The 24,441-nt window shown below is 51.0% G+C and overlaps 2 protein-coding genes across 2 annotated transcripts in view; one reads left to right on the top strand and one right to left on the bottom strand.

Moving 5' to 3' along the window:
- The window catches only part of foxp4 (forkhead box P4), a 434,368-nt gene that overhangs the window by 206,417 nt on the left and 203,510 nt on the right, over nt 1-24,441 (top strand). The window lies entirely within an intron of this gene.
- LOC139228296 (uncharacterized) lies at nt 10,801-20,939 on the bottom strand. The gene is made up of 4 exons (XM_070859474.1): nt 20,766-20,939; nt 17,812-18,120; nt 17,370-17,457; nt 10,801-10,847 (listed from the first exon to the last, which is right to left on the bottom strand). The coding sequence occupies exons 1-4, from the start codon at nt 20,937-20,939 to the stop codon at nt 10,801-10,803; spliced, it is 618 nt and encodes a 205-aa protein (XP_070715575.1).

Raw genomic sequence — 24,441 nt, 5'->3', positions numbered from 1 at the left:
CCCTCCGACAGTGTGGCACTCCCTCAGTACTGACCCACCGTCGGTGCAACACTCCCTCAGTACTGACCCTCCATCGGTGCAGCACTCCCTCAGTACTGACCCTCCGACAGTGCAGCACTCCCTCAGTGCTGACCCTCCGTTGGTGCAGCACTCCCTCAGTACTGCCCCTCCGACAGTGCAGCACTCCCTCAGTACTGCCCCTCCAACAGTGCAGCAGTCCCTCAGTACTGCCCCTCCGACAGTGCAGCACCCCCTCAGTACTGCCCCTCTGACAGTGCAGTATCCACTAGTACTGCCCCTCCGACAGTGCGGCACTCCCTCAGTACTGCCTCATGGACAGTGCGGCGCTCCATCAGTACTGCTCCTCCGACAGTGCAGCACTCCCTCAGTACTGCCCCACCGACAGTGCGGCGCTCCCTCAGTACTGACCCACCAATAGTACAGCACTCCCTCAGTACTGCCCCTCCGACAGTGCGGCACTCCCTCAGTACTGCCCCTCCGACAGTGCGGCACTCCCTCAGTACTGCCTCTGCAACAGTGCGGCGCTCCCTCAGTACTGCCCCTCCGACAGTGCGGCACTCCCTCAGTACTGCCTCTCCGACAGGGTGGCGCTCCCTCTGTACTGCCCCTCCAACAGTGCAGCACTCCCTCAGTACTGCCCCTCTGACAGTGCAGCACCCCCTCAGTACTGCCCCTCTGACAGTGCAGCACCCCCTCAGTACTGCCCCTCTGACAGTGCAGCACCCCCTCAGTACTGCCCCTCCGACAGTGCGGCACTCCCTCAGTACTGCCTCTGCAACAGTGCGGCACTCCCTCAGTGCTGCCCCTCCGACAGTGCAGCACTCCCTCAGTACTGGCACTGGAACATCAGCCTGGATTTACATGCTCAAGGCCCTTGAACCCATGATCTACCCACTGAGCCAGGGCTGATGCCATTGGTACTTAGCCCAGGTGTGGCGGGTATGTGGGATGTGGAGATGCTCAGACTCGCTCTGCCCGGCCACTGCCAGTCACTGAGCTCGTCGCTGCCTCTAACCTCACCCTGAACTGACAGGCATCTGTCGAGGATTTCAGAGAAGTTGGTACTTAGTTTGTTTATCTCTGGGGCAATTAACACTTGTGCACAATGTTAGAACAATAAACTGCAGGATATGCAGAAAGCAGATTGTTTGTCAGCAATTATTGGTGTAAATGTTTAATGCGTTTTGCTGCTGCATTTCCGGTGTGCTGTCACTTTGTCCATCATGTTGTTGTGTAACCGAGGGCTGCCTGAGGGGACGGAGGAGTATTGGTGGGTGTGTACACAGCCACTCTCCCTACTCACTATATTGGCAGGTAACCTTGCCATGCCCAGCCATGGGCTCATTGCTTTCCGAGCTAGTGCTATGGTCACTGGCGGAGGATTCTGTAAGGGCAGAGTCATGCAACAAGTGCCACTGGACTACCCTTGTGGTACTGTGGAGAGTAGCTCACGATCGACATGAGCATCAAATAGTGGATATCGCGGATATCGCGGAACCCTTCCCTCAAGTTTCCCAAAAAACATTTTTCAAGTGAACTGAAGTCAACCAGAGCCTCGGTCAGACCCCGTCAGGAGTAACGGGGTTCAGTCCTGGCCCCCGCCCCTCAGGAAGGATATATCGGCCTCGGGGTGCGGGGAAGGGGCGGGGGCGGGGCAACGCAGATTCACCAGAACGATACCGGGGCTAAAAGGGTTAAATTATGAGGCCGGGTTGCAACTACTTTGTTTGTATTCCCTCGAGTTTAGAAGATTGAGGGGTGATCTAATTGAGGTGTTTAAAGTGTTAAAGAGATTTAATCGGGTAGCGAGAGAGAAATTATTTCCTCTGGTGGGGGAATCAAGATTGAGCTGACAGAATCTTAAAATTAGAGCCAGACTGTTCAGGGGTGATGTCAGGGAGCACTTCTTCACACAAAGGGCAGTGGGAATCTGGAACTCTTTCCCCCCAAAAGGCTGTGGATCTTGGGGTTCAATCGGAGCTTTGTAAATAGATAAAGAGTTTTGCTGGGTCAGGGTATCAAGGGATATGGAGCACTGGGGGAAAATGGAGTTGAGAAACAGATCAGCCATGATCTAACTGAATGGTTAGCAGGCTTGAGGGGCTGAATAAGAACATAAGAAATAGGAGCAGGAGTAGGCCATACGGCCCCTCGAGCCTGCTCTGCCATTTAATAAGATCATGGCTGATCTGATCATGGACTCAGCTCCACTTTCCTGCCCGCTCCCCATAACCACTTATGCGCTTATCGTTTAAGAAACTGTCTATCTCTGTCTTAAATGTATTCAATGTCCCAGCCTCCACAGCTCTCTGAGGCAGCGAATTCCACAGATTTACAACCCTCTGAGAGAAGAAACTTTTCCTCATCTCAGTTTTAAATGGGCGGCCCCTTATTCTAAGATTATGTCCTCTAGTTCTAATCTCCCCCATCAGTGGAAACATCCTCTCTGCATCCATCTTGTCAAACCCCCTCATAATCTTATACGTTTCGATAAGATCACCTCTCATTCTTCTGAATTCCAGTGAGTAGAGGCTCAACCTACTCAACCTTTCCTCATAAGTCAACCCCCTCATCTCTGGAATCAACCGAGTGAACCTTCTCTGAACTGCCTCCGCAGCAAGTATATCCTTTCGTAAATATGGAAACCAAAACTGCACGCAGTATTCCAGGTGTGGCCTCACCAATAGCTTATATAGCTCCTCTTGGCCTCCTCCAGTTCCTATGTTCCTAACCATGACTGCAGTTTGGAGTTTGGACCCCAAATCTTGCGAGGTCTTCACTACAGGAGACATTCTGAGTTTCACATACGCAGATTATAGGGTGGGAAACTGTTTCCCCACAGAACTATACGCTTTTCAACATGTGGTGTGTGGAGGTAAGAGTCACCTGAAAAAAGAAAGATTTACATTTCTATAGCGCCTGTCACGACCACAAAACGTCTCAAAACGCTTTGCAACCAATGAAATACTTTTGGAGTGTTGTAATGTGGAAAACGCGGCAGCCAATTTGTGCACAGCAAGCTCCCACAAGCAGCAATATGATAATGACCAGATAGTGTTTTAGTGATGTGATTGAGGGATAAATATTGGCCCCAGGAGACCTGGGAGAACTCCCCTGCTCTTCTTTGAAATAGTACCATGGGATCTTTTACATCCCCCTGAGAAAGCAGACGGGACCTCGGTTTAACGTCTTATCCAAAAGACGGCACCTTAGACAGTGCAACATTCCTTCAGTACTGCCTCTCCGACAGTGTCGCACTCCCTCAGCACTGCCCCTCCGACAGTGTCGTACTCCCTCAGCATTGCCCCTCCGACAGTGCGGCACTCCCTCAGCACTGCCCCTCCGACAGTGCGGCACTCCCTCAGCACTGCCCCTCCGACAGTGCAGCACTCCCTCAGCATTGCCCCTCCCACAGTGCGGCACTCCCTCAGCACTGCCCCTCCGACAGTGCAGCACTCCCTCAGCACTGCCCCTCCGACAGTGCCACACTCCCTCAGCACTGCTCCTCCAACAGTGCGCCGCTCCCTTAGTACTGCCCCTCCAACAGTGCAGCGCTTCCTCAGTACTGCCCCTCCGACAGTGCGGCACTCCCTCAGTACTGCCCCTCCGACAGTGCAGCACTCCCTCAATACTGCCCCTCCGACAGTGCGGCGCTCCCTCAGTACTGCCCCTCTGACAGTGCGGCACTCCCTCAGTACTGCCCCTCCGACAGTGCGGCGCTCCCTCAGTACTGCCCCTCCGACAGTGCGGCGCTCCCTCACCACTTCATTGGGAGAGTCAGCCTAGATTTTTGTGCTCAAGTTCCTGGAGTGGGACTTGAACCAACAATCTTCTAATTCATACTGAGCCACAGCTGACACTCAACATGAGCCCAGTGCTATTCCAACTTCTGTGAAACCAAGCCCACCGACAATCCACACAGCTGTGGAGGGGGTCTGCATCTACCCTGTTCCTGTGGCTCCCTCATCATCCCCCAGCAGTGCTCTGCGTTTCACCCTGTGTCACCCTGTCACCCTGTGACTCACCCTATGTCACCCTGTCTCACCCTGTGTCTCACCCCGTGTCACCCTGTATCACCCTGTCACCCTGTGTCTCACCCTGTGTCACCCTGTGTCTCACCCCATGTCACCCTGTGTCTCACCCTGTGTCACCTTGTGTCACCCTGTGTCTCACCCTGTGTCTCACCCTATGTCACCCTGTGTCTCTCCCTGTGTCTCTCCCTGTGTCTCACCCCGTGTCACCCTGTGTCACCCTGTGCCTCCGGTGGGGAGCAGGGGAAGCAGGGTGTCTTAGGTCACCTGAACGTGAGTGTAATGTCTGCAAACTTGTAATGTCTGTAGCGCCACACTGTGGATGTGGACATATTGTGAACTGCAACTGCAGAGTTAATAATAAACAGAACCAGGCAGATTCCGAAGGCTTCCGAGAGAGCTACCTGCCATGTAGGAAGCTGTGTGTGCTGTGCTCTGTGAAGATATCACATTTGGTGGCGAGATGGGATATATTGCGGGTGATTTAAAGCTTAAATTTTGTTGGTGAAGGATTCAGCCAGCCGACAGAGAGACTTTGGAAGTTTCTGTCTTTGGAAAAAAAAAGCTACAAAATCCGAGGTAAAATACAGCACATGATGTGAACAGCTAGAGACTAAAATGGCAGGTGTAATTGGACATTTGGGGGAATATAGACACGACCGGGAATGTTTTAAAGCATATGTGGATCAGCTAGAAATGTATTTCACTGCAAATAACATAATCGAAGTTCCAGACAATGCAGTCCAGAACCGGGCTGTGTTGGAACATAAGAAAGCGATCTTCTTATCAGTGGCAGGTCCGGCATTGTATGACACCCTTGTAAATCTGCTTGTGCCTGACAAGCCAAAGGACACAATGCTTGAAGAGATTTTAATGAAGCTGGAGCAGCACTAAAACCCCAAACCATTAGAAATTGCTGAAAGCTATAGTTTCGGGATTTGGAATCAAAAGGCTGTTGAAAGTATCAGTGATTACATCATAGCATTAAAAAAGCTATCGATGCACTGTAATTTTGGAAACTTTCAAACCCGCGCATTACGGGATCGTTTTGTTTGTGCGGTGAAAAATGATGCGATCAGAAGGAAATTATTGACGATGGATGACTTGACTTTTGAGATTGCTTGTCAGACAGCGAGATTGATTGGCATGGCCGAACAATATTCCCGAGAATTAAATAATAATTACGGTCGTCAGTCAACCGAGGTAAATCACCTGCAGGTTCAAAGTAAAAGACGGTGGGGGCCCAAAGTCTCAGAAACTAGAAATTCTAACACAGCGTCAAAGTCGTGCTATAGGTGCCTGGGACAACACATGGCTCAAAGTTGTCCATACGTGAAGGCAGAGTGTTTCTTTTGCAGAAAGACTGGGCATCCTGCGAAGGCATGCCGACTGAAGGATAAACCAGTTTTTAAAGCTATGAGTCCAGTGTTCAAAGCTATGAGTAGAAATCCCAAGAGACTACATAGCATGGAAGAACAACAACAGGACGAGGAGATGTTAGAGTTAGACGTCATCAGGAGCACGAGGTTAACGGACAGCGATTCGGAAAGCATCAAAATCCACATAGATATTGCAGGATTCAAGATACCAATGGAAATTGACAAGGGTGCATCCGTGAGTGCAGTACCGGAGTCACTGTACCTCGACAAATTGCGTGATTTTCAACTGGAGAAATCCAAGGTAGAGCTCCGAGGCTATGCGGGAGAGAAAATTCCTGTGATAGGTCATATCGCTGTACTGGTGAAATATAACGATCAATTTCAGAACTTGCCTCTAATAGTAGTGAAAGGAGACAAGTCTGCCTTACTAGGAAGAAATTGGTTGAGGTCACTGAAGCTGGATTAGAGTAAGATTTTCTGTGTGGAAGCAAGATTTTCATCAACGGATGAGGTTATCAAGCAGTATCCGAAGGTGTTCTGCGAAACGGGCAGTCCGATCCAAGGCTTCAAGGCGAGTGTCAGGGTACAGAAGGACGCTAGATCGGTTTACTACAAGCCACGTTCCGTACCATATACACTCAAGGAGAAAGTTGAGCAAGAACTCAAAAGACTAGAGACTGAGAACATTATTTGTAAGATAGATCGATGTAATTGGGCTACACCCATTGTTGTTGTACCTAAGTCCGATGGTAAGGTAAGATTGTGTGGTAATTATAAAGTAACCGTAAACCAGGTTCTAGAGGGTAATGTCCCCAATACATTGCTGAATATAGAAGATTTGTTCACCACACTAACAGGTGGTCAGATCTTCTATATTCGGCAATGTATTGGGGACATTATCCTCCAGAACCTGGTTTACGGTTACGAACCAGATTTTGCAAGGTATTGAAGGGGTAGTATGTTATTTGGATGACATACTCATTTCAGCACCAAATAGGCAAATTCATAATAACATATTGAATGAAGTCCTCAAATGGCTAGAGAAGCACAGAGTATGAGTGTCTGCTCGTAAGTGTGAGTTATTTAAAAACTCAGTGGAGTACTTAGGGTACAGAGTAGACAAAGATGGTTTACATCCAACCATGAAAAAATTGGATGCAATTAGAAATGCACCCACTCCCAGGAATGTCACTGAACTTTGTTTATTCTTGGGTCTTTTGAACTATTATGGGAAGTTCCTACCAAATTTGGCTACAGTATTACATCAACTGAATGAACTTTTGGAAAAACAGGTCCATTGGAAGTGGTCAAAAGAATGCAATACAGCATTAAGGAGTGTAAAAGCAAATTGGTAGAGAGCGCCATGTTTAGTTCACTATGACATATCTAAGGAGATTAAGCTAGCGTGTGATGCCTCTCCGTATGAAGTTGGGGCAGTAATCTCTCATGTATTAAGTAGTGGGGAGGAGAGACCAATTGCTTTTGCTTCACGCACTCTCAGTGCCACTGAGAGTAATTATGTGCAAATTGAAAGGGAAGCTTTGGCATTAATTTTTGGGGTCAAGAAGTTTCACAAATACTTGTATGGTCGTAAGTTTACCATTATTATGCACCATAAGCCCCTTACAGCAATCCTCCATCCAAAGTCCCCAGTTCCAACATTAGCTGCAGTCCGAATGCAGAGATGGGCTTTGATTTTGTCAGCATATACATATGATATTGAATACAGACGATCAGCTGATCACAGTAATGCTGATGCAATGTCTAGATCACAAGTTACACCCGATACGGAAGAAGTGTTTTATTTTTCATACATTGATGAACTGCCAGTCACAGCTGAAGAGATTGGTAGAGCAATTAAACGTAACCCAGTGATGTCAAAGGTGTATGAGTATATTGCAAATGGATGGCCAAACCAGGTAACAGGCAAAGATACACATTCGTAGGAATGAATTATCAGTCGATAAAGATTGTATCGTGTGGGGTGCAAGAGTGGTTATACCAAATAAATTCAGGTCCAAATTATTAGGAGACCTCCATGACCAGCACCTGGGAATGTGCTTGACCAAGAGTTTTGCACACAGTTATTTATGGTGGCTAGGTCTTGATAAAGATATAGAGCACATCGTGAGTCAGTGTACAACATGTCAATCGGTAAGCAAGCAACCACCACCAGTACCATTACAGCCATGGAAATGGCCTCCCAGGGTGTGGCAAAGGCTACATATTGATTTTGCTGAGTTAGAAGGACAACAATCATTCATTGTGATTGATAGCCATTCGAAGTGGTTTGAGGTGTTTCCAATGTGGAAAATAACAAGTAAAACATTAGACATTTTACGAAAATTATTTTCTTCATTTGGCCTCCCTGAAGAGATTGTTTCGGATAATAGACCACAATTTCATTCAGAAGAATTTGCACAATTCATGAGCAAAAATGGTGTGAAACATACCAAGGTTCCACCATACTACCCTGCTTCGAATGGTGCAGCAGAGCGCACTGTACAAATTGTAAAACGTGCCCTCATAGATCCAAATCCAAGGAAATGACAGTTGTCATTGGATCACAAATTGGCTAATTTTCTAATTACTTATCGTAATACTCCTCATACAACCACTGGTAGAACACCAGCAGAGTTGTTTCTCAAACGACAGTCACGAACCAGATTCTCGTTGTTAAAACCAAATTTTGCACAGTCCGTAGAAGAGACACAATTAAGACAGAAAGAGAATCATGATGGAGGTAGAGTAAAAGAGTGAAGTGTGAAATTAAACCAGAAGGTGAGAGTGAAGAACCATCACCATAAATGGTTAAAGTGGTTACCAGGAAGAGTGGTGAAGATATGTGGTCCTCGCACATATTTGGTAAAGATGTTTGATAATGGACAGGTTAGGTTTGTTCAAATTGATCATATTTTACCGACCGACATGGAAGGAATTGAAGGTGGGAATGATTCAATTATTTCTGACTCATCAGATAGTTTTGATATACCAGTAGCAAATCCTAAATCCAATGTACTGGAAACAAATCCAGGAGAATCAGAATGAAAGTCTGAGTCCGAGTCAGGAAAACAAAGAGCCTGAAGTTAGAGTGAGTTCAAATGAAAATCAAGGGAATTCTGTGGAGGAAAACGTTCCTCAGGATGAGCCTCGAATGAGTTTAGATTCAACACCATGTTTGGAAGGTTCTGTTCAAGAGCGAAGGTATCCTCTTCGAAACAGAAAACAAGTGGTAAACTTAAATTTGTAAATATCGAAAAATAATAAGTCTATATCCTGTGTTATGTATAAACATGAAAGTTATGTATGATGTTTGTTATAATAACTTCTTCATTAAGGAGGGAGAAGTATAATGTCTGTAAGCTTGTAATGTTTGTAGCTCCACACTGTGAATGTGGACGTATTGTGTACTGCAAGTGCAGGGTTAATAATGAACAGAACCAGGCAGATTTCCAGAGGCTTCCGAGAGAGCTGCCTGCCATGTTAGCAGCTGTATGCGCTGTGCTCTGTGAAGATATCACTTTGAGCAGAGCACCGGCTGTGATTGTGGAGGCGGCAGTCACTCAGGGGAACCTCAGTAATTTTGCAAGGGCAATAGGCCCATCCCACTATCTTAACAACATTTTTATGTCAATAAATCTTACAGTGTCAGAAATCAGAGGTGTTAAAAATCACCAGAGCCTCTATAACTAATCATTCTCTGAGGTTTAAGTTCTATTTTCTAAAGTTGAGATCACAGAAAATCTTAAAAATCTTGCCAGATTTGTAACATGTAGCTTAGGATTCACAAAGAAGCTGGAATACTGCACAATTTGAGGAAGTTTAATGGGTTTTGAGCAGGGTATCGACTGGCTAACTCTGTTGGCTAATCTTCCCCCAGAAGGCGATGCAATGCCTGATGCCCTCCTTTGGCGATCCGTTGGTGTCTTTCCGCCAGAACCTTCTTGGACAGATTATCAGTGCATTCGTTTCCTCTTTTACCCAGACTTCATTCCCCTGCTTCCTCTTTCTCCGTATCCTGGACTTTCTCTTTCACTCGCCCACATCACACGTTTCGAGGGCGATTTTAACCCGAGTGGAAAGCGGGCGGGCGGGGTAGTTAAAATCCCCCAGCGCACTTCACTTCCACCACCTGCGATTTTAACTCGGGCTTGAGCAAGGGGAGCCCAAAGATGGACATTGTTGTGGGGCCGAGAGGAGCAGGAATTTTTCAACTCGGCACCCACTCCCATCCCACTCTCCACCCGTCCCTGGGAGGCGGGGGAGATCAGCGGGACGTTAGTGAGGGCCGGGAATCGAATCTGACCACAGACTGAGTTCTGGAACAGTGGGGGAATTTCCAGCTTACCTCACCACCCAAAACCTGCTCAAGTCAGCCTGAGGGTTTGGTCTCTGTTTCTGTCACGCCTTTTCTTCTGCTCTTGTTCTCCCTCCATTTCCTTTCTTGTGCCCTCTCTCTCTCTCTCTCTCTCCCTGTGTCTGTGTCTCAGTCTCTCTCTCTCTGTGCCTCAGCCTCTCTCTCTCTCCCTGTGTCTGTGTCTCAGTCTCTCTCTCCCTGTCTCTGTGTCTCAGTCTCTCGCTCTCTCTCTCTCTGTGCCTCAGCCCCTCTCTCTCTCCCTGTGTCTGTGTCTCAGTCTCTCTCTCCCTGTCTCTGTGTCTCAGTCTCTCGCTCTCTCCCTGTGTCTGAGTCTCAGTCTCTCTCTCTCGCTCTCTGTATGTCTCAGTCTCTCTCTCTCTCCCTGTGTCTGTGTCTCAGTCTCTCTCTCTCTCTCTCCCTCTCCCTGTGTCTGTGTCTCAGTTTCTCTCTCTCTCCCTGTGTCTGTGTCTCAGTCTCTCGCGCTCTCTCTCTCTCTGTGTCTCAGTCTCTCTCTCTCCCTCTCTGTGTGTCTCAGTCTCTCTCTCTCCCTGTGTCTGTGTCTCAGTCTCTCTCTCTCTCCCTCTCCCTGTGTCTGTGTCTCAGTTTCTCTCTCTCTCCCTGTGTCTATGTCCCAGTCTCTCTCTCTCCCTCTCTTTCTGTGTCTCAGTCTCTCTCTGCCTCCCTCCCCCAGCGTCTCTCTCTAGCTCTCTCTCCCTGTGTCTGTGTCTCAGTCTCTCTCTCTCCCTCTGTCTGTATCTCAGTCTCTCTCTCTCCCTCTCTTTCTGTGTCTCAGTCTCTCTCTGCCTCTCTCCCCCAGTGTCTCTCTCTGTCTGTCTCTCTGTGTGGACTGTGTGGATCCGTGTGATAGATCACTCACACCGATGCCGTGGAGTTGACGATGAACAGGTGTGCGGGATGATGAGCTGTAGACATGCCTGGAGTGTAACAGGGAGCTTTTGATCAACTGCTTTCCATTCACGATTGTGCAGAATTGTTGCTGTAAATTGATGGCTCATTGTTGAACAGTTGGACCCAGCAGCATGTCTATCAGGCACACATCTGGTGAAGAGGGAAATGCAGGTAACTTCACAAAACTTATGATCAATTTCAGAGCGGGCTTAAACTGGGGCGAAGCCATCGCTGAGCACAGAGAAAGGGCTTCGAGCCTATTGAATGCAGTTGCCAAGGGCCCCGAAATATCGCCCAAGCCAATGCGGCGTCAGACCTATTTCAGGCACGGACATGAAATTGGACCTTTGGACACTTGTTTCAGGCCTGAGGAATGAGGCCCAGTTTCACTCCCCACGCTGGCTAGTTTCTTGGCCCCATGACTCCATGGGAGACATCAAGGCCATGGGGAGGGTGCAGGAGAAATCTTATTTAGAAATAGACTGTCAAGTCAAGCGTGTTGGTCTGAGTGTTCTGACCATTCAGTCGCTGAGCGAAGGACATTGGGCAAGCCCACCGGGGAAGCCGGCAACGTTTGCCAAGAGGTAGCAGCCTGCAAGTTTGATGCCCACAGCTTCAAACTGACCACAGTGTCACAGGCGCCGTGAAAGCCACAGTCATCGGCAGCAAATAAGAAAGACTTGCAATTATATAGCACCTTTCACAACCACCAGACGTCTTAAAGCACTTTACATCCAATGAATTACTTTTGGAGCGTAGTCACTGTTGCATTGTGAGAAACGCGGCAGCCAATTTGCGCACAGCAAGCTCCCACACACAGCAATATGATAATGACCACATAATCTGTTTTAGTGATGTTGATTGATGGGGTAAATATTGGCCCCAGGACACCGGGGACAACTCCCCTGCTCTTCTTCGAAATAGTGCCGTGGGATATTTTACGTCCAACCGAGAGAGCAAACGGGGCCTCGGTTAAGCATCTCATCCAAAAGACGGCACCTCAGACAGTGCAGCGCTCCCTCAGTACTGCCTCTCCGACAGTGCGGCTGCCCCTCCAACAATACGGCACTCCCTCAGTATTGCCCCTCTAACAGTGCAGCGCTCCCTCAGTACTGCCCTTCCAACAGTGTGGCACTCCCTCAGTACTGCCCCTCCGACAATGCGGCGCTCCCTCAATACTACCCCTCTGACAGTGCGGCACTCCCTCAGTACTGCCCCTCCGACAGTGCAGCGCTCCCTCAGTACTGCCCTTCCAACAGTGTGGCACTCCCTCAGTACTGCCCCTCCGACAATGCGGCGCTCCCTCAATACTACCCCTCTGACAGTGCGGCACTCCCTCAGTACTGCCCCTCCGACAGTGCACATTCCCTCAGTACTGCCCCTCCGACAGTGCAGCACTCCCTCAGTACTGCCCCTCCGACGGTGCGGCGCTCCCTCAGTACTGCCCCTCTGACAGTGCTGCACTCTCTCAATACTGTCCCTCCGACAGTGCAGCGCTCCCTCAGTACTGCCCCTCCGACAGTGCAGCACTCCCTCAATACTACCTCTCTGACAGTGCGGCACTCCCTCAGTACTGCCCCTCCGACAGTGCAGCACTCCCTCAGTACTGCCCCTCCAACAGTGCAGCACTCCCTCAGTACTGCCCCTCCGACAGTGCGGCACTCCCTCAGTACTGCACGGGAGTGTCAGCCTAGATTTTTGTGCCCAAGTCCCTGGAGTGAGACTCGGAGGTGAGAGTGCCACCCACTGAGCCCTGGCTGACATGTCTGATCATTCTAGACCTGATGTGATTGAGCTTCACCCATATGTGGTGTGGATGGTCCAGACCAGTGGCTGGACGGTTGGATCTGTACATGTGGGCTCTATTTGAAGCTGGTCCTTACCACCCAATACACCTCGGAGGAATTTTCCAAATGGGTTTCCTTGAGCTAAGTCAGTGGATGGAACACATCTTTAAACCGGGATCGGGGTAAATGATCACAGCCTCAGCGTTTGCTCAAGAGCGTAAGCCTCTAATCTCCGATATCGCCTTCATCAATTGCTGGTGTGGAACTCTCCCACTCCTCCCCGCCATTCACCCCCTCCATCCCTCTCCCACCCGCACTCTCCCCCTCCATCCCCCACCTCCCATTCCCACTCTCCCCCTCCCCACCTCTCACTCTCCCCACCCCCTCTCTCCCCACTCACCCCACCCCCTCTCTCTCTCTCCCCCTCCCCACCCCCCACTCTCCCTCCCCACCCCCCACTCTCCCTCCCCATCTCCCCCCACCCCCTCCCCCTGCCGGCACTCAGCCCAATAAAACCTGTCAGAGTGGCGGGACTACAATGCTGATTTTGTTCGAGGAGGGGATAAATTAATGGCTTTCTCTTTTGAAAGCGAGCGAGGGTTGGAGTGTGAGAGCTGGGCTGCTGCTTATATTGGCACCAACACCAAACTAGTGGAGCTGCGTCTGGTTAAAGAAAAAATAAGCATTTTGCGGGGGGGGGGGGGGAGGGTGGGATTGGAGTGAGGTTGTGAGTCAGTCAGACACAAGAGGCAGGTTGTGGGCTTTCTCGCACAGTGAGCGAAAAGTGCATTTATGGTCCAGCTGGTTTTCATCTTGAGAGAGCAGCGATTGGAGTGCGCATTTGAAAAGCCCCGGTTGTTAAGGAAACACTATCTCTCTTGTTTGTCTAAAGTGGAAGAACTTGAAAAAAAAAATTATTTTCGCAAAAATATCAAACTGCCCTGCGACTTCTAGTTTGACACAATCCAGTCTTTTCATAAATCTGGTATGTGTTTCACCAGAATTAAATTATCTTTTATTTTCCGAGCCTGCCAAAACATTACTTTTAATGGAAATTCCCCCACAGGGCGGTCAATTTGCTTTTTCAGTGGGGTTAAGCAGGGGGCAGTCAGGGTGTAAAGACTGACTCCACACTCGGTGTGAGTTTTCAGCAAACACAGGGCTGCTTTTACTGTGCAAAAGGCATCTTGTGCACACATGTTTAAGCTGCGGTTTCTCACAGAGCTCTCTCTGCATGGAAACTTTCCCCAGCTCCCTCTCGCTGCTCTCCTCGAACTGTTCACCCGAGGTGTCAACAGCTCCTCTTCCTCCAGCAGTGGCCATTGTCCAAGCAAGGGTCCAGACACCGAGTGTGCCACGCTTCAAGGGTCCTGCCATCACCTTGACCAGCACCCCGTTTCCAGCAGGAGTCACTGCCCGTCATGGGGGGCGAGGACATTGAAGAGCAGCCCTCATCTCATCAGCCTTCTGTGCCAGCCGTGGCCCAGTGGGCAGCACTCTCGCCTATGGGTCAGAAGGTCATGGGTTCAAGTCCCACTCCAGAAACTTCAGCCCATAATCCAGGCTGACACTCCAGTGCAGTGCTGAGGGAGCGGCGCACTGTCGGAGGGGCAGTGCTGAGGGAGCGGCGCACTGTCGGAGGGGTAGTACTGAAGGAGCGCCGCACTGTCAGAGGGGCAGTACTGAGGGAGCGCAGCACTGTCGGAGGGGCAGTACTGAGGGAGCGCCACACTGTCGGAGGGGCAGTACTGAGGGAGCGGCGCACTGTCGGAGGGGCAGTACTGAGGGAGCGGCGCACTGTCGGAGGGGCAGTGCTGAGGGAGCGCCGCACTGTCGGAGGGGCAGTACTGAGGGAGCGCCGCACTGTCGGAGGGGCAGTACTGAGGGAGCGCAGCACTGTCGGAGGGGCAGTACTGAGGGAGCGCCACACTGTCGGAGGAGCAGTACTGAGGCAGTGCTGCACTGTCGGAGGGGCAGTACTGAGGGAGCGCCGCACTGTGGGAGGGCAGTACTGAGGGTGCGCCGCACTGTCAGAGGGGCAGTGCTGAGGGAGCGCCGCACTGTCGGAGGGGCAGTACTGAGGGAGCACCGCACTGTCAGAGGGGCAGTGCTGAGGGAGTGCAGCACTGTCGAAGGGCAGTACTGAGGGAGCGCCGCACTGTCAGAGGGGCAGTACTGGGGGAGTGCTGCACTGTTGGAGGGGCAGTGCTGAGGCCGCACTGTCAGAAGGGCAGTACTGAGGGAGTGCTGCACTGTCAGAGGGGCAGTACTGAGGGAGTGCTGCACTGTCAGAGGTACAGTCTTTTGGATGAGACATTAAACCGAGGCCCCATCTGCTCTCTCAGGTGGATGTAAAAGATCCCATGGCACTGTTTCAAAGAAGAGCAGAGGAGTTATCCCCGGTGTCCTGGGGCCAATATTTATCCCACAAACAACATCACTAAAACAGATTATCTGGTCATTATCACATTGCTGTTTGTGGGAGCTTGCTGTGCACAAATTGGCTGCCGCGTTTCCCATATTACAATAGTGACTACACCTCAAAAAACAACCACTCCATTGGCTGTAAAGCGCTTTGAGACCTCCTGAGGTTGTGAATGACTCGATAGAAAAGCAAGATCTTTCTAACAAATATCAACCTGAGTCTTGGCCCAACATCCACATCCACTTTCAGATTTCCAGACAGGAATTGGTGCAAAGCGCTTTGGGACGTCCAGAGGTCACGAAAGGCGCTGTATACATTTTTTTCTTTCCTTTTAATTTCCCTTGTGAGGAGCTGCCTTCTTGCGCAGGTCCAGGATGAGGATCTCACCAACCCGTGGCAGCATCAGCCAAACACAGATCTTCAATGCTGGAGTTGCCACTCAGCATGGCTTCTGCTACCACAGGTCCAGGTCCCAGGTCCCCAGTCCCAGCTCCCATCTTTGCTTTGAGCTGAGTTCGCTGATGTCAGCGCCAGGGTGCCAGCATGAGACTAAGTGGCATGGGCTAGGGAAGGGAGAAGCAGCCTGCCTTCCAGCCAGAATGGGCAAGCCCCTGCCATCAGCAGTGTGCATGTTCCACCTACTCCCCTAAAATAGACAGATCTCAAGCTCACAAGTACAGAACCAGAATTTCTATCCCGCGTGTGGATGGTGTATGACACCAGAGAGAACTCTCCAGCTTTTCTTTGAAAAAGTGCCATGGGATTTTTTTATGTCTAACCGCATCTCAGTTTAACATTTCATCTGAAAGACGGCACCTCTGGATTTGTCATTAATACAGGTGGGCTCTATTTGAGCACTGGGCGTGTCAGTACAAATATTTGTGCTCAAGTCTCTGCAGCAAGGTTTGAACCCACGGCCTTCTGGCTCAGAGGCGACAGTGCTACCCACTGAGCCACAGCTGACACTGCTGACTTGCCCTTGGACTATAGGGAGGGACAGCACAGACACTTGTACACCTTAACTAACTTTCACATCTCAGCTGAGGAACAAGTGCACACGCACATGATTCTCCATGCTCAGTTGCTTAGAACTCTGCGTGTGATTACCAGTGCCAGTTTATAGGTTTCTCTGGAGCCGAGCAGAGTTCCAAACGTGGCAGTGAAGCAAAGACCACATGCTGGATAGTCACGGTGGGCTAAGAGTTCAGAACAAAATTGCTGATGGGCAGTGTCCAACGGTGGCTCCTTGCCTCAGCCACTGGCAGCACTTGTGCCTCCAGAAGAGCCTCATAAAAAGCCAGCTCCCTTGGGTGGATTCTGGCTCTGGGACCCGCAGTAGCACAGCCTCGGCTATGTTCCAGCACCACTGCTGCCAAACTCTAGGTTGGCATTGCACATTTGAACATGGGAACAGGAGGAGGCCATTAAGCCCCTTTAGCCTGTTCCGCCATTCAATGAGACCATGGCTGGTCTGAACTTTAGGAGGTTAGGGATAGGATATTCAGGTTTTAGGGTTAGGGTTGGTTCAGGGATCGAGGTCAGGGTTAGGCTTAGGTTCGAGTTAGGAAGTTAGGGTTCGAGTTTAAGATTATGATTGGGGTAAGGGAGTTAAGGTTAGGATTGGGGCTAAAGTTACAGTTAGGTTAATGTTCGGGGCTTGATTAGGGTTTTAGTGTTAGGGTTAAGGGTTAGGTGAGGGTTAAGCTGTTAGGTTTAGGGCTTGGCATTGTGGGATAAGCTGTTAGGGTTTCAGTGTTGGGGTTAAGTGCTAGGCTGGGATTAGGTTGTTAGAGTTAGTGTGGATGTCAGGTGAATACAGTACTGTGCGATCCCTGCTCACAGATGTGTAACTGGTAACACTCATTGTCTGGGCTGGCACATGAAAACTGGGCACCTGCATGTGGTACTGGAAGGTGCCAGTTCACCCTCAGTGCAGAGAGAGTCAGGGGCGTGAGGGGGGGGCAGGCGAGAGTGACAGAGTGGGGGAGGTGTGGAGGGGTAGGGGGATAAGCGAGGATGGTGGGGTGGGGGCGGGGTGGATGGTGAGGGGTTTTGGGGGGGTTTGGGGAGGGGCAGGCTGGGTGGATGGTGAGGGGTTTGGGGGGCACGGACGGTGAGGGGTCTGGGGGAGCGGGCGGGGCAGACGGAGGGGTTTTGGGGGAGGGTTGGACACTGAGTAGTGTTGGGGGGGTTGGGGGGGATGGATGGAGATGGTGGGGTAGGGGAAGGATGGATGGTGAGGGGTTTGGGGGAGGGGCAGGTTGTGAGGGGTTTGGGGGAGGGGCAGGTGGTGAGGGGTTTGGGGGAGGGGCAGGTTGTGAGGGGTTTGGGGGAGGGGCAGGTGGTGAGGGGTTTGGGGGAGGGGCGGGTGGTGAGGGGTTTGGGAGAGGGGCGGGTGGTGAGGGGTTTGGGGAATGGTGGGGTGTTGGGGTGGACAGTGAGGGGTTTGGGGGAGCGGACGGTGTGGAGTTTGGGGGAGCGGACGGTGTGGGGTTTGGGGGAGCGGACGGTGTGGGATTTGGGGGAGCGGACGGTGTGGGGTTTGGGGGAGCGGATGGTGAGGGGTTTGGGGGGGCGGATGGTGAGGGGTTTGGGGAATGGTGGGGTGTTGGGGTGGACAGTGAGGGGTTTGGGGGAGCGGACGGTGTGGAGTTTGGAGGAGCGGATGGTGAGGGGTTTGGGGGAGCGGACAGTGTGGGGTTTGGGGGGGTGGACGGTGAGGGGTTTGGGGGGGGCGGATGGTGAGGGGTTTGGGGGGGGCGGACGGTGAGGGGTTTGGGGGAGCGGACAGTGTGGGGTTTGGGGGGGTGGACGGTGAGGGGTTTGGGGGGGGCGGATGGTGAGGGGTTTGGGGGAGCGGACGGTGAGGGGTTTGGGGGAGCGGACGGTGAGGGGTTTGGGGGAGCGGACGGTGAGGGGTTTGGGGGAGTGGACGGTGAGGGGTTTGGGGGAGTGGACGGTGAGGGGTTTGGGGGAGCGGACGGTGAGGGGTTTGGGGGGGCGGATGGTGAGGTGTTTGGGGGGGCGGATGGTGAGGGGTTTGGGGGAGCGGACGGTGTGGGGTTTGGGGGAGCGGACGGTGAGGGGTTTGGGGGGGTGGACGGTGAGGGGTTTGGGGGAGCGGATGGTGAGGGGTTTGGGGGAGCGGACGGTGTGGGGTTTGGGGGAGCGGACGGTGAGGGGTTTGGGGGGGTGGACGGTGAGGGGTTTGGGGGGGTGGACGGTGAGGGGTTTGGGGGGGCAGATGGTGAGGGGTTTGGGGGAGCGGACGGTGTGGGGTTTGGGGGAGCGGACGGTGAGGGGTTTGGGGGGGGTGGACGGTGAGGGGTTTGGGGGGGCGGACGGTGTGGGGTTTGGGGGAGCGGACGGTGTGGGGTTTGGGGGAGCGGACGGTGAGGGGTTTGGGGGGGGTGGACGGTGAGGGGTTTGGGGGAGCGGATGGTGAGGGGTTTGGGGGGGCGGATGGTGTGGGGTTTGGGGGGGGTGGACGGTGAGGGGTTTGGGGGAGCGGATGGTGAGGGGTTTGGGGGGGGCGGATGGTGAGGGGTTTGGGGGAGCGGACGGTGTGGGGTTTGGGGGAGCGGACGGTGAGGGGTTTGGGGGGGGTGGACGGTGAGGGGTTTGGGGGAGCGGATGGTGAGGGGTTTGGGGGGGCGGACGGTGAGGGGTTTGGGGGGGTGGACGGTGAGGGGTTTGGGGGGGCAGATGGTGAGGGGTTTGGGGGAGCGGACGGTGAGGGGTTTGGGGGGGGTGGATGGTGAGGGGTTTGGGGGGGCGGACGGTGAGGGGTTTGGGGGGGTGGACGGTGAGGGGTTTGGGGGGGGTGGATGGTGAGGGGTTTGGGGGGGCAGATGGTGAGGGGTTTGGGGGAGCGGACGGTGTGGGGTTTGGGGGAGCGGACGGTGAGGGGTTTGGGGGGGGTGGACGGTGAGGGGTTTGGGGGGGCGGACGGTGAGGGGTTTGGGGGGGTGGACGGTGAGGGGTTTGGGGGGGCGGACGGTGTGGGGTTTGGGGGAGCGGACGGTGAGGGGTTTGGGGGGGGTGGATGGTGAGGGGTTTGGGGGAGCGGATGGTGAGGGGTTTGGGGGGGGTGGATGGTGAGGGGTTTGGGGGAGCGGACGGTGAGGGGTTTGGGGGGGGTGGATGGTGAGGGGTTTGGGGGAGCGGACGGTGAGGGGTTTGGGGGGGGTGGATGGTGAGGGGTTTGGGGGGGGTGGATGGTGAGGGGTTTGGGGGGGGTGGATGGTGAGGGGTTTGGGGGAGCGGACGGTGAGGGGTTTGGGGGAGCGGATGGTGAGGGGTTTGGGGGATAGAGCAATGAACCTGAGCTGTAAAATCTCACAGTGCAGTTTAAGCTGATTGAAGGTGAGCCGGCAGCTGTGGAGCTGTGAGGAGTGGACGGGATGCTGGGAGTTTTATATGTCAGTGTGTTGCGAACAGTTTTTATTATTTTCTTCTTGAAGCCACATTTGAACAAATCATTTTAAAGGTTTGCTTTTTATTGCTGACTTCAGGCCTCCGTGAGAGAGGGGGAAAGGCTGGGAGTTGGACCTTTGATGTTGCAGGGCTTCACACATCACTGCTTTTTAAGGGCTCTGATTTACAGGAGCTGGTCTTACTGGAGTCACCATGTTTCCAACTCTTCCCAAAGCAGGGCTGCCTCCCGCTGGTTTGAAAACTAGTGGAGATTGGGCCAGCTCATCCCTTGGCCCCGGCCGGCTCCCTCCAGCAGTGTCAGCAATGATCCCACACCCCTACCCGGAGACACTCATTGCCCTTGCCTTTCCCAGACTCTGCCCGTGTCATGCAATCCATACTGTCCCAGGATAAACATTCTGAATAAAGTGCTCAAACTCACACCTGATCACAGCACCATACAGTTTCAGCTGAAGAGCCCCGGCCCTGTACGATACTGAATTGGCTGCCACCTTTCCTACATTACAACAGTGACTACACCTCAAAAGTACTTCTATGGCTGTGAGACGCTTTGGGACGTCCGGTGGCCGTGAAAGGCGTTATATAAATGCAAGTCTTTGTTTTCCCTTGTTAATCGTGGTTCCACGGTGTGCAGTCTGCCCTGACCCCCAGATTTCTCCCAGCCTCTCCTGTAGTGGTTCAACACCAGGCATTGAGTGAAGTATGTCCTGAGTTTAATCTTATGTTGTGTAAAACCTTGAATTATATCTGTTACTTATATTTACTGTCTGAATCATTCTGGGCAGCAGCAGCAGCAAACTGCACAGCTCTCCCTGGTTTAGTATTAGCCATAAATGTGACCTCATTACATAGAATTTCTGAATCCAAGTCCTTTATGTAGATCCGAAACAGCCTTTCATGTGGAACATTAAACTGAGGCCTGTCTGCCCTATTAAGTGGCTGTAAAAGATCCCACGGTACTATTTCGAAGAAGAGCAGGGGAGTTCTTCCCGGTGTCCTGGGCCAATATTTATCCCTCAATCAACCTCACTGAAAAACAGATTATCTGGTCATTATCTCATTGCTGTGTGTGGGAGCTTGCTGTGCGCAAATTGGCTGTCGCATTCCCCACATTATAACAGTGACTACAATTTGTTTTGAAAATGCTTCATTGTCTGTGAGGCGCTTTGGGACGTCCTGAGTTGTGAAAGGCGCTATAGAAATGCAAATCCTTTTTCTCCTTTAAACGTTTTGTGGAGTTCTGCATCTCAGAGCGTTCCATCATCCACCTGGGATAGCCCTTGTCCAAAAGATCAGAGAGTATCGGCCCGTTCTCATCCTGTGCTGACTGTCCTTTACTGGGTTAGTTTATCAAGTGAGTTCCCATTGACTCCATCACCTTGCCAGTTACCGGTGTTAGTCTGATGTATCTACAGTTACCCGAGTTTCTTTTATCAGCTTCTTCTGAACATAGGTACTGGCCAGTTTCCACTCAATTGGGTCCTTCTCTCTGCTAATTGCCACCCTGGTGGTGACTGTTGGAACCTTGAAGATTTCATCCCCAGTCTCGCTTAATGCATTTGCAATGTGTTGGGTGTTGTACCTTTTGGGCATGTCTGGGACCCTCTGTGCAAGTGACGTCAAGATCCTCCCACAATACTTGATGGACTGCTCCTGTCCTTCCCAGTGAGATCTCCCAGCGAGGAATCATTCAGTTCGTTCACTAGGTTTTGCTCATCCTCCGTTTCAAACCCATTGCCATCCCTTTCGATAACCCTTTTACTGGTGCAACCCTGCTAAAATGTTTTACAATCGTATTTGCATTACTCTCCGTTCTCCCCAGTTACTCTCTGCACAGTTTGTTTGCTTTCTTATCTCACTGTTTATGACCTTGTAAAATCAATTACAATCTCATTTGTTTGAGTCCGACAGCAACATAAGCAGCTATTGATATAACACCTTTAATGCAAAATCCCCCCAACCCAAGGCATTCCCCATCTTGGTGCTCCCCTTCCCAAAGTCGACAGAGCCTTCAGCTCCTGGCTCCCCCTCCCACTCTCTCAGCCGTTCCCTCGCCCCGTGTCAGGGGGCTGATTCGAACATTTATACAAAATAAGTCTCCCCGTCTTTGGAAGTCTAGAGCACATACCAATCTTGGGCATGAAAACTTCCCGTTATCTCCACCGCCTCCCCCCGCCCCCTCCCTCGCCGGGGGTGCCAGCCTCTGGTCTTATAGCGGGTGCCTTGAAAGTGGTGAGAAGCGGGAGCCCCCAGTGTGGGTGGTCCCCACCGCTGCTCCGACCCTTTTGTCACAGCTGGCTGTGCACAATGTGGGAGAGAGCTCCGAGATCCGTACAAAGCCCATCGTGATTTCCCAGCGAAGATCTGCAGCTGGTGTATCGGCCGCCTGCCACTGGCCGAGCCCTCTCACCAGATGAATGACCGGTTATCGGTGGCACGGCCGAGCAAAGTTGCACCGTTGTCTTTCTGACCCATGTGTTAATGAATTTGAGCGTTTATGTATCCCATGATCAATATGTTGGGTTATTGACTCTCGCTGTTCAGTATATTGGTTATAATGTCTCTGCCCTGGTTTGGGTTATGGTGTCTCTGTCAGTGTGTGGCTCTGTCGCTGTAATATGTTACTGTGTTACTCAATCGTGCTGTCCCTCTGTCACGGAGTTCTATGAATGGATAATGATGTCAGGGTGTTCCCTGTTCCTGGGTTAAGGAGTTGGTCAGTGTGTTGGTGAATTACTGAGTTACAAGGTGTCTCCATCAATGCCCTGTGTGATTGAGTTATCATGTCTCTCTGACCTGTGTGCTAATCTATTATTGGCTTTGTGCACCTTCTATCACCATGAGGCTGTAGTGATGGGCCATGGATTCAGTATATTGGGTAATAATGAATGTATGATATATCTCAGTCAGTGTGTTGTATGTTTATCTCGGGAGCGTTCCTCATTCCTGCAGTTGTCCTGATTTCATTGCGGAAATGGTTGGCCTGTCCCACAGTTTGGCTTCTTTCCTGTGCCGGTGATGTCAGCTCTCCAATATTTTCTCTGAACTTCTGCTTCATGTGGGGCATGCTGAGGTGACTCTCCCTAGGGACATTGGTTAGGATCTACTGGTTAAATGCACAAATGCACTCAAAGCTGTTAGTTTTACATAGAATTACATCGAGTGTACAGCACAGAAACAGGCCATTGGGCCCCACCGCTCCGCGCCGGGGTTTATGCTCCATACCAGTCCCCTCCCACCCCTCTCCATCTCACCCAATCACCATATCCTTCTATTCCTTTCTCCCTCGTGTGTTTATCCAGCTTCCCCTTAAATACATCAATACTATTCGCCTCAATCCCTCCCTGTGGCAGCGAGTTCCACATTCTCACCACTCTCTGGGTAAAGAAGTTTCTCCTGAATTCCCCGTTAGATTTATCAGTGACTGTCTGATATTGATGGGCCCTAGTTCTGGTCTCCCCCACAAGTGGAACCATCGTCTCTATGTCTACCCTATCGAACCCCTTCATCATTTTAAAGACCTCTATCAGGTCACCCTCTCAGCCTTCTCTTTTCCAGAGAAAAGGGCCGCAGTCTGGTCAGTTTTCCCTGATAGTTAGAATCTCTCAGTTCTGCTCTCATCCTTGTAAATCTTTTTTGCACCTTGTCCAGTGCCTCTATATCCTTTTTACAATATGGAGACCAGAACTGTGCACAGTGCTCCAAGAGTGCTCTGACCAAGGTCTATACAAGTTTAACATAATTCTCTGCTTTTCTATTCTATCCCTCTAGAAATGAACCCAGTATTTGATTTGCATTTTTATGGGTTTCAGCACAAAGCTATCAATTACATGCTCAGGATCCGTATTCCATCTTTACACACAAGGATCAATTGGAGAGAAATGTCTGGGTTATCCATGGGTTGGTATCCCACTCTCTGAGGATGTTTGATCCTGACTGGATTACTAGTCCAGTGACATAACCACAACACTACTGTTGCAGGCTAAACAATTAACAATATTGTAATATATATATATTCAGTCACGTTAGAAAGGTGCTAACTCCTCATACTTTGGTGCAGTCTCTGTATTATAATTAACTGCTAAATGCATAGTTATTATTTTCTTATATTCTTACTGTAATTTATTTGCTTCAAGGATTCTTTATTAAGAATCCACAGCAACACATTGCTATTAAGAACTAGTTGGTTTATTTACAAAGGTTTAACACTCACACTACACATTACCAGTTCATCCACTAGGCTCACAACTGCATACCTCATTGTGGATGATCTAGACTCAACTGACTGGGGTTTTATTGAGTCGTCTGAACATCACGTGACTGGCTAAGCCACTCACAGTGCAAAAGCTCTACAACTATTTTGTTGTACCTGTAAAAACAAATGTAAATCAGGCACCTCCTTATTAAAGGGGGCACTAAAAATGACACATTAAACAAATTAACCTTTGGACGTAAAACAAATCAAATTAAAATTTGGTTGCCGGGGGTGATGATGCACTCCAGTCCCTCCGGCGCCCACCTCTCGCGGAAGGCCGCGAGCGTACCGATGGACACCGCGTGCTCCATCTCCAGAGACACCCTGGCTTGGATGTAACCGCGGAAGAGAGGCAGGCATGCAACAATTTTTGTTGTGAACAAAATAAAAGATTAAATCAAGTGCCCCCTGATTAAACGGGGGTGGTGGGGGTGGGAGGGAACACTCCAACTACTTTCAAAGAAGTACCCCCTTGTGTTTTTTTTGGAGGACACTAAAAACACAAATTATACAAGTGCCCCCTGGTTAAAAGGCGGGTGGCGGGGGGGTGGGGGGGCACTAAAACCGGCACAACAAACAAATTAAACTTTAGACATTTAAGAAACCTGTGAGTATACTCACAGGGGCTTACATTACACTTACTGACCTGGGAGCTGTCTGATCTATTCTCTTCAAAACTTCTAAACTGACTCCTGTTTCTGAACTTAATACCCCAGGACAGTAAAGCAACCATTACCAAGCCAAAACTAGACCAAAATCCACCATTACTGTCACTGCCTCTTCCTCAGAATTCGATTATTGCCAAACCCCTCAGGTTTGCTCTTGATGATGAATTCTATT

This window comes from Pristiophorus japonicus, chromosome 17 (assembly GCF_044704955.1).
Source record: "Pristiophorus japonicus isolate sPriJap1 chromosome 17, sPriJap1.hap1, whole genome shotgun sequence".
Taxonomy (NCBI): domain Eukaryota; kingdom Metazoa; phylum Chordata; class Chondrichthyes; family Pristiophoridae; genus Pristiophorus; species Pristiophorus japonicus.
Note: the sequence above shows the minus strand (reverse complement) of the source record. Positions and strands in the feature narration are given on the sequence as shown.

Coding starts and splice junctions, on each gene's coding strand:
- LOC139228296 (XM_070859474.1), bottom strand. CDS start 20,939: ATGCCCAAAAGGTACAACACCCAACACATTGCAAATGCATTAAGCGAG. Junction 18,121..20,765: donor AGCTGATAAAAGAAACTCGG/GTAACTGTAGAT, acceptor CGTCCACCCCCC/CAAACCCCTCACCGTCCACC. Junction 10,848..17,369: donor GCTCCCCCAAACTCCACACC/GTCCGCTCCCCC, acceptor CCTCTTCACCAG/ATGTGTGCCTGATAGACATG.